The sequence below is a fragment of the Trichoderma citrinoviride genome (genome assembly GCF_003025115.1).
Source record: "Trichoderma citrinoviride strain TUCIM 6016 unplaced genomic scaffold BBK36scaffold_10, whole genome shotgun sequence".
Classification (NCBI taxonomy): domain Eukaryota; kingdom Fungi; phylum Ascomycota; class Sordariomycetes; order Hypocreales; family Hypocreaceae; genus Trichoderma; species Trichoderma citrinoviride.
Genome location: NW_020194718.1, coordinates 1,327,407 through 1,336,171, shown reverse-complemented (window position 1 = coordinate 1,336,171; position 8,765 = coordinate 1,327,407). Strand labels below are relative to the sequence as shown.

Sequence of the window (8,765 nt, the reverse complement as noted above, 5' to 3'; positions counted from 1 at the left end):
ACGTGATCTGCTACAACAGGCGCCCAACGCCTGAAATCTTCCGTAGTATAGTGGTCAGTATGCAAGCTTGTCACGCTTGAGACCCGGGTTCAATTCCCGGCGGGAGAGATCCGCCAAACCTCTCAGAGGTTATAAGATTTTTTCTTTTCTTTTTTTTTCGCCTTCTTCTTGTAATCTTGGTCCTTTGAAATAATATTTTCTTATATTACGCCAAAAATACTGCGTCAACTGACCCATGTCTCTGTGTCTGTGCGATGTCTGTAATCTAGACAGATCCCAGAGAAAAGATTCAGTAGCAGCCAGAAAAGCAAAGAAGTGAGTTGCTGTTATACGACTCAGGAAACGGCCCAATTAGGCAGTTTCTAGTCTATGAAGCATGATTGTATGCATGCCATCATCACTGGTGCCAAGCCCCTCCTTAGCCATGTGGATGTGTAATTCTTGCATCTCTATGTAGCTTCACCTGCGTGTTGCTGCATCGCCACCACAGGCTGGGCATGAGCTGCAAAAGACGGTAGGAGGGGGACCACGACCGTCTTCAAAGGAAGCTTGCAGCTATAGTGTTCATAGCTGCCAGTTGCTCAGGCTGAACGTGATGGCTCAAAACACAACTGGAAGATGCAAGAGCAGAGCTTGGTGCTACAGATATTCATGATATTGACTAGACCCAAGAGACGAGGTTGTAAAGACCCATGTGTCGGCAGATGCCAATGGGATTGTTACCTTGAGTGAATAGGCGCGAGTAATGGACGGCAGCTCATTGGATCGTAGACCGGGGGCAAAGGTCCAGCTTTCTTGCAGGCATCGAGCTAAAGAAACCTGCTCAAAGTTGCTCATATTGGAAAGGACTATCTATGAGATATAGTCGCTATAGGCGCGCAGGCTGTGGAAGAAAGACACCAGACGAGTGGCTAGCCAGAAACCCAACTTGGGTATTCAGGATTCCAGCGAATCCATATATATCATTTATTATTACTGCTATTCTTACTGGTCTGAACAGAAGAGATAAAGCCTTTAATTTCTGGTGAAATAGCTATATAATCCTAGCCTTGCTATATGTTATAAAGGCTAGTAAACAGAGTATGAAATTCTAGCTCCCTTCCTTCAACCTTGATAGACTTGGGATACTGGACAGCTAAGTCAAAGTGTTAACATTATGATATGGAGGTCATTCTGGTGATTTCTTCCCCCCCCGCATGGAGCGTCAATGACTCGCATGAGGGACTCTCGCCGAACATGCTCTTCTCATGTCACTTTGATATGCTAGAAGAACGCAACAAAGATAACCATAAACATGAAAGCCATAGTATATGCAGCTATGTTATATCGGACGGCCGCTCGGACGGCAGCCTGGATACTGGCGTGAATAGATCCATCTGAAGCTCTGAAATACGCAATGCAACTATAAACAAATTCTTTGGTTTGCCAATAGTGAGTGCCCTGCCGTCCAATGGTTGCATTCCAAGTGCGCAGGTTTGAGGGGTATATTGCATGGCTAAACAAGTTTCTCTACCAACTTCGCAACGATGTGGAACGTCTCCCTCATCTGTTCAAGCTTCTCTTCCGGTGGATATATAAATTATGTTGGAATTCCTTCCGCAGCTTGATCAAGGCTGATGTTGGTCATCCTATTCCACATCGACCAGCACCAATTGCAAAGATGAGGTCCGCCTTGGCTGCGTGCGTCCTCTCGTCCTGGGCCCATGGCGCCTCCGCCCTGCTGGAAGGCTTCGGCCGTACGTCGTACGACCCTCTGTGCGCCGAGTCCTGTCTGCGGTCTTTCACTTCTCTCATGCTGCCATGTACGGAGATGGAGGGTGATAGCATGGGGATGATGGTCACCTCCCCGTCCTGCCGAGCCGAAAACACTCCTTTCCTCACATCAGTGGCATGGTGCATGAGTGACAAGTGCGTCAACGTTCCAGCATCCAAGCTCGAGGCGTACTGGGAAGATTGGGTCACAGGCGACAAAGCGATTCAGCCCAAATGGACCTTTTCTGAAGCTCTCTTCAAGGTCGACCCAAGGCCGCCTGTTCTCGAACTAAAGAGTTCCGATACGACTCTCAATGCCTCCTCGATTGTTGCGCCGACGACTTATCTTAGTCAATGGAACGTACTGGGAGAAGTCCGCGATGAGACGGCGATCGAATCAAAGTACAGGTAAGACCCTGCCCAAAGACCTGTCCGGTGTCGCCATTACATGCAACTTGGCTGACTTTTCCAGCGTTGCTCTGGTCGTTGTATCTGTCGGCTTGCCCGTCCTCACCACATGGCTTGGGTATCTACCTTGGATCCCGGACGCCTTCGATAAGCTGAAGCCATATGTGGTGTATCCAAGTACGATTGGTACATACTCCGTTCGCCCGCTGCCATTCCTACTTGGCAATGCCCCGACAACAGGCCAAGGGATATACATCACACTCTTCATCGTTCTCAATGTCGTCTTCACGGCCGTCGAGTACCATATCCGGCAGCCAAACGCTTGGTTTGCAAACGCTTGGCATGAGCTCATAGCATTCCTCTTGTACCGCACGGGGTCTTTTGCCTTTGCACTTCTTCCTGTCCTGATTCTCTTCGCGTCAAGGAACAATGTGCTCCTGTGGCTCGCAAACTGGTCTCACTCGACATACCTCCTCCTTCACAGATGGGTCGGCCGCATGTTCGCGCTCTATGCGGTGCTGCATTCGATATTTGGCCTTCTGACGTATAAGCAGTACGAGAATACGGTCTGGTGGAAATGGGGGGCGGCCGCAACCGTGTGCAGCGTAGCTCTATGGCTGGGAAGTGGGCTTTATGTCCGTCGCGCCAACTACGAGATCTTCCTCGTCTCTCACATTGTGCTGTCGGTTGTTGTCGTCGTTGGCTGCTGGTACCACTTGGTACTTTGGTATGAGTCCATGGGCATGCATCTTCCGGGCTATACATCTGGTTACGAAGATTGGCTGTACACCGCCATCGCCGTGTGGTTTGCAGATCGACTCGTGCGCGTGGTCCGGGTTCTCAGGTCGGGTATCAGGAGGTCGGTCGTCACTGACCTGGGCGCTGGCTATGTTCGCGTCGACATACCTGGGATCCGTTGGGGCGTGGAACCTGGGAAACATGTCTATGCCTACTTTCCCACACTCAGCCCTCTTCGACCATGGGAGAACCATCCTTTCTCCATTGTTCCGACGGCAATCTTTGGTCAAAGCAATCGGTCCAGCAACTCCAAGGAGCTCAGTGGATCGCCAAGTCCCAGTGCGCATCGAGATGAAGAGAGCCTCAAGCAAGCAGGTGTCTCATCAACAGTTGGCGCCTGCACGGACGAGCATGCCCAAGCAGGCGTGACATTGCTGATCAAGAAATCAGCTGGCATTACCAAACATCTCGAGCGTCACAGCGGCCTCCTCACTCTGCTCGAAGGCCCTTATGCCAGCGGAGATCCGAAAGACCTCCTACGATGCGATCGACTCGTTCTGATAGGTGGAGGAATAGGCATTACAAGCTTGCTTCCCTGGGCATACAACCACTGGAACGTCAGAGTCGTCTGGAGCGTCAAGGACTCTGCGGCTTGTCTCGTTGATGAGGTCAAGGGGGCCTTGGATACGTCGAGCATTACACAAAAGGACATACGCATTGGGAGCAGATTCAGTGTGGCCGAGGTCATTGAGGAAGAGGCAAGTCTCGGATGGCACAAGGTGGGCGTGATTGTGTCTGGACCTGGATCCCTTTGTGACGACGTGAGGGCAGCGGTATCGTTGACGGGCAGGGCTGGTCACACCAAGTTCCACCTTGAGGTTGATGCCTACTCGTGGTAGACGTTCTAGGATTGATAAAGTCACAATTCTTCTTCTGATAAAACGGATTACGGAAATGGGGAATAACAATGTCACAACATACTCACCTTTCAGTTATTAAAGCTCTTCCAGCGAGACATGAACAGTCGCGTCCTGTAGCGTTCAGAACTGAAACTGTCACAGACTCTCCATGTCATCAAGGCACATGTACTCGGCCACGGAGGCAGAGCAAGCTCATGTCTGTGCCAACTCACCCATGAAATGGCTCCTACAGCTTGTGGGTTCCTACATCTTGCGTACGCGTTTAGACAAACCTGTAGACAGGCAACCATCACCCAGACGATGAAATATAGCTTGCTGACCGGCTTGACGAGCGGTGGGAATGCCCTCAATCGCCATCTGAGACCAAGGCTGAACGCCTAAACGCGTATCCAAGTTGACCCTCGAGTCCCTACAACATGATTGGCCGAGCCTGCTTCCGATGATCAATCCGGGGAGTTTGCAATCTTCAGCAACCTCAGCATCTATTCAACCGGCCGGGTGCGGACGGAAAGGCGGGCCTCAGACGGGGTGAGATCTCACCCGCTCAGCAGCCCTGCGCACCTTATCATTGCCGAAGCTGACTTCTGACGACCAGCATCCGTCTGGCAGCTCTCCGTTTGGCTCGTCTAAAAGGATTGGCGGATACCGGTGGGTTGCCGTGGTCGGCGCGGCCAAGACTCGTCCACAGCGAGTCAGATGCACCCACAGACTCACTGCCGAGCAACTCAGCATCAGCCACAACAAACTCCCGACAGCTTCGTTGCGTCAACATGTTCGAGCAGCGCTGAAAGAAGCGATTGATGTTAGTCATCTCTCCCCGGACTGGCGGAGTTGAGCTTCAGCTCAGTAGTGTGGTGGCTTGTTCCAGGCCAAGACAGACTCGGCGTCGTTTAAGCCTCCCTTATATTACCGAAGTTCCTGCTTGACGTCTGGGGATTGGACGCCTCGAAGCTAGGTACTTTTGCCCGGGTCTCGTCGACTTGAATGTCCTACCAATGAGGGCGATGGTTGTAGTATCGACGACTCAGACTCTTGGTGCGGCTTCGTCCTAGATGGCTAAAGTTGTGGAATAGAGTTGACCCTAAATCGCGATGCCACCCACACCGGTGAAGTGGTTTAGGCTTGGGCTCGTCCCGGGGAAATATAATAAGCAAAGGAGCATGGCGTCGCGTGAGGTGGCTGTGACGACGGTCTCTCCTCATTCCCAACTGCTTTTGAATGACTTGAATTCTGTTCGAAGAATCGTCCAACTTAACCATGGGATGGCCATGAGAACCTCACGGTATCGCCCACAACCGTAACCGCCTATATGGTCTCGCTCATGTTTGCATTGAGCAGCATTCTTTCTGTTGCTGGTTCAAGATGGCGTCTCGTATACGACCTCGCAGCTTCGGCGCCGGCATTGATGGCATCGACGACACGGAGATGACCATCATCATCGTCTTTCTCTCGCTAGCCCTGTACAACGTCCTCGAGCTGTTTTGCATCATCTGGAGCACCTTCAAACGATATGCCGGGCTCTACTTCTGGTCCTTCTTGATGGCGACGGTTGGCATCGCCTTGTCCTGCGTCGGATTCTGCATCAAATACTTTGGGCCCGAATCGCTGGGCTACTTCTCTTGTACACTCAGCTTGACGGGATGGGTGTGTATGGTGACGGGTCAATCGCTGGTGCTGTGGTCTCGACTGCATCTCGTGCTGAGGAACCGGAAACGACTGAAGATTATCCTCTGGATCATCATCTTCAATGCCGTCGTCTGCCACGGCATGGTCATCCCGCTGGTATACGGATCGTTCTCGAACAGCCCGGAAATCTTTCAGCAGCCGTACAAGGTTACCGAACGGATAGAAATCGTCGTCTTCTTCCTGCAGGAGATGATGTTGTCTGGTCTCTACATCTACGAGACCATCAAACTGCTGCGGATGGGAGGCAGTCTGGGAAACAAGCAGTCCAGTCGTCGCGTGCTGAAGAACCTGATCCTCGTCAACGTCTTAGTGATGATTCTCGATGTAACGATTCTGGTTCTTGAGTTTGCGAACCTCTACGACTACCAGATCTCGTACAAGCCGTTCGCCTACAGCATCAAGCTGAAGCTCGAATTCACCGTCCTCAATCGCCTCGTTGAGCTGACGAGCGGGGGACGCGAGCATCATCCCAGCGACCACAGCAGGTCGTCGAGTGGCCGCAGCAACAGCACCGGCTCAGCCTTCATGGACACCTTGAGCAGCGGCAAGTCGATCAGCGGTGGCTCGTACCATGCATATGCAAAGGGCGGATGCACCGATCATCTGCACAAGCCGACGCCGTCGGAGGTCGAGAACGGGAATAGGGTCATGATGACGACCGCCATTACCGTGCATCATGAGAAGAGGTCGCCGGGCTGTGACGAGATGGGGCAGCCCAAGGATTCGTCTGAAGGGTCGACGAGTACAAGTAGCAGTTCGACGGCGGGGAGCTATGGGGGCGGAGAGAAATCATGATTAGCGAGGAGCAACCACTTTAAGGATTAGGGACTGCTGGAGTTTGGGCTTGGGGAAAAGGTATAGAACTTGTATATAAGAACGATTCGCGTACATACATACTATCATCATACCACCCTCGATAATGTAACACTTGGGTCGAACATGTTTAACTTGATCCGAGACTCCTCTGTCTCCCGCCAAGACAATCATTTCGCCAGGATCACAGTCGAGTTGCCGCTCAGTCTGAAACCAGCCTGTCAGATAATAAGAGCCGGCTGAAGGATCGTGGGCCCAGTCAACCAGTCATCCGATAACCCATGTCAAAAGGATCGGCTTGTGGGAGGGATCTTCGTCCTTCGCCTTAGAACTGGGTCTCGGTAGTTACTGAGCAAGGCTTCTATTGGATCAAAATTGCGATACCCCAGCTGTGCGACGTTGAGCAGCGCTTAAGCTTACGGCAAGGGTTGATGCCTCGTGGTTGCGCGCAACTCACAGACACAACAGCATCTTCAACAATGATGAATCCCACAAAGGCGTAAAAAAAGACGAGTCCTCCGTTGCTTCCTTACTCCATCTGAGAGAGAGCTTTACGATTTTTCAACCTCTAGTTTGATATGAAGATGTCGCTGCTCGCTTCTATCCTCGGCTATTGTTTGAGCAGCTCACCTTGATCATATGCCTGTCGCTCCCTGCATTAGCTCGAATCCTTCGACTTGCAGAGCCTCTCGAAATGAGCTCTTGCAAGGCAGTCTTCGGGCGTCGAACGAGATGCTATTTCTAGCTTGTCTTAGCCTGGCTGACTTGTTACACGTACGATGATGTAGGAAATGTGATTGTTAATCGCCGTTGTCGCATCCGTATTTCACGAGGCTGCCTGACGTCTCAGCTTCTTCGATTCTCTGCTCCTTCATGTTTTCTTCTTAGGTCGTTTGACCATCGTCTTGGCTGGCTCACCGTACGCCAACATGAAGACGCTCGTGTTCGTCGGCGCGTTCGTGCAGCTGCTGGTCCCCTGTTCAGCAGTCATCAAGCAATGCTATTACCCCGACGGCAGCCCGTCAAGCGATTTTCCATGCGATCCCAACGCGAAAGAGAGCGCGTGCTGCGGCTCCGGACTCGGGTCTACATGTCTCAGCAATCGGTTGTGTCAATCAAACAATGGGAACATAATTCGAGGGTCTTGCAGCGACAAGGACTGGTCATCGCCAGCATGTGCTCCTTTTTGCCTAGGTATGACACTCTGCTCTACGCCTGTGCCCCGAAGTTTTATCACAGGCCACAGGAAACTAAATGGCGATAACTTGTAGGTGCCGACACTGGAGGAACCGATCTGATATCGTGCTCCAACGTCACAAACGCCGACAACTCATTCTGCTGCGACCACACAAACGGCTGCTGCGACTCCGGCGCTGGCCGCTTCAACGTCCTGCCCAGAGACCCTGATGTATTCGCGACGTGGAATAACGAGGCGAGCTCATACCGCGTCGTTGGCACCGTGTACACCGGCAACCCGACAAGCACATCAAGTGCTCCCGCAAAAACGACATCGACAACAGCTGCTACAACAACAAGTTCCGCCCCGACGAACACGAGTCCTCCGAACGACTCGGACCAGTCATCCGGGCTGTCTAACGGAGCGAAAATCGGGATTGGCGTTGGCGTTGGCGTCGGAGTGGTTCTTCTCGCTGCGATTGCGTTTCTGGTGTGGAAGCTTCGGCAGAGGAAGGCGTCTGGTGCTGTTTTTGTTCCGGCACCTATGCAGGAGCTCGATGGCCGTGCGCATACACCCGCTGAGCTGGACGCTCGAGGGAAGAAGAACTCGGATCTGAGACCACCGGCGGAGTTGGCAGGATGAAGAAGCTGTTTCTGTACTGTAACATCAAGTGTACATTTATATCTGGACTGGACTGCTGAGTCGATTGTCAACATGAGCTCTCTATTACGGGCATGCAGGCAGAATTTTAATACCAACACAAATTAATAGGGAGACCGAAATCAACAACCGAGCGGGATATGTAAAGCAACACGCAGGCCGTCGCGATCTACAGGCACCAATGGCTCCTGTACAGCCACACAACGAACCGACCGGATGGTTATGCCAAGGCCCCGGAGACGTAACTGCGAGTCTCTTATAGGATCAAATGCGCCATGAAGAACCATCAACCGCCGTGGCGTTTGGATTCAGATAGGCGACGCAGGGCGAGGAGTAGCGGAGGTGCGAGTCCGAGATTTTGTTGGACGGTGTATTGACCCAGCAACTACCCCGATTATGATATCTCCTATTCTCCGCGTTTCTTTCCTGGATAAATTAGCCGTAAGAGAGACGGTTTATAGCCAGTTTGGAGTAGAATAGCATAATGAACTTTACTCAAAGTTGTGGCGTGGATGATCACCCATCATTCCGCTTGCTTACCATAGCCCTTGCCTGAGTCCAACATCCTCCAGGCTTGGAACTTCGTGACTTAGACATGTCTCTCAAGGTTC

At 51.9% G+C, this 8,765-nt stretch overlaps 3 protein-coding genes and 1 non-coding gene across 4 annotated transcripts; all 4 read left to right on the top strand.

Moving 5' to 3' along the window:
- The first annotated feature begins 36 nt into the window (after positions 1 to 36).
- BBK36DRAFT_t130 lies at positions 37 to 108 on the top strand. Its single transcript has one exon. It is a non-coding gene; the product is annotated as a tRNA-Asp (tRNA).
- Positions 109 to 1,660: 1,552 nt separating this feature from the next.
- BBK36DRAFT_1123589 (ferric reductase-like transmembrane component) lies at positions 1,661 to 3,797 on the top strand (the record flags this gene model as incomplete). The annotated part of the gene is made up of 3 exons (XM_024891075.1): positions 1,661 to 2,160; positions 2,225 to 3,273; positions 3,319 to 3,797. 3 exons carry the CDS (start codon positions 1,661 to 1,663, stop codon positions 3,795 to 3,797), a joined length of 2,028 nt encoding a protein of 675 aa, XP_024748189.1.
- Positions 3,798 to 5,180: 1,383 nt separating this feature from the next.
- BBK36DRAFT_1142795 (hypothetical protein) lies at positions 5,181 to 6,299 on the top strand (the record flags this gene model as incomplete). Its single annotated transcript, XM_024893544.1, has 1 exon — positions 5,181 to 6,299. One exon carries the CDS (start codon positions 5,181 to 5,183, stop codon positions 6,297 to 6,299), a length of 1,119 nt encoding a protein of 372 aa, XP_024748188.1.
- Positions 6,300 to 7,246: 947 nt separating this feature from the next.
- Positions 7,247 to 8,110, top strand: BBK36DRAFT_1170536 (hypothetical protein; the record flags this gene model as incomplete). Its single annotated transcript, XM_024895460.1, has 3 exons — positions 7,247 to 7,511; positions 7,589 to 8,009; positions 8,044 to 8,110. The coding sequence occupies 3 exons, from the start codon at positions 7,247 to 7,249 to the stop codon at positions 8,108 to 8,110; spliced, it is 753 nt and encodes a 250-aa protein (XP_024748187.1).
- Between the last annotated feature and the right edge of the window lie 655 nt (positions 8,111 to 8,765).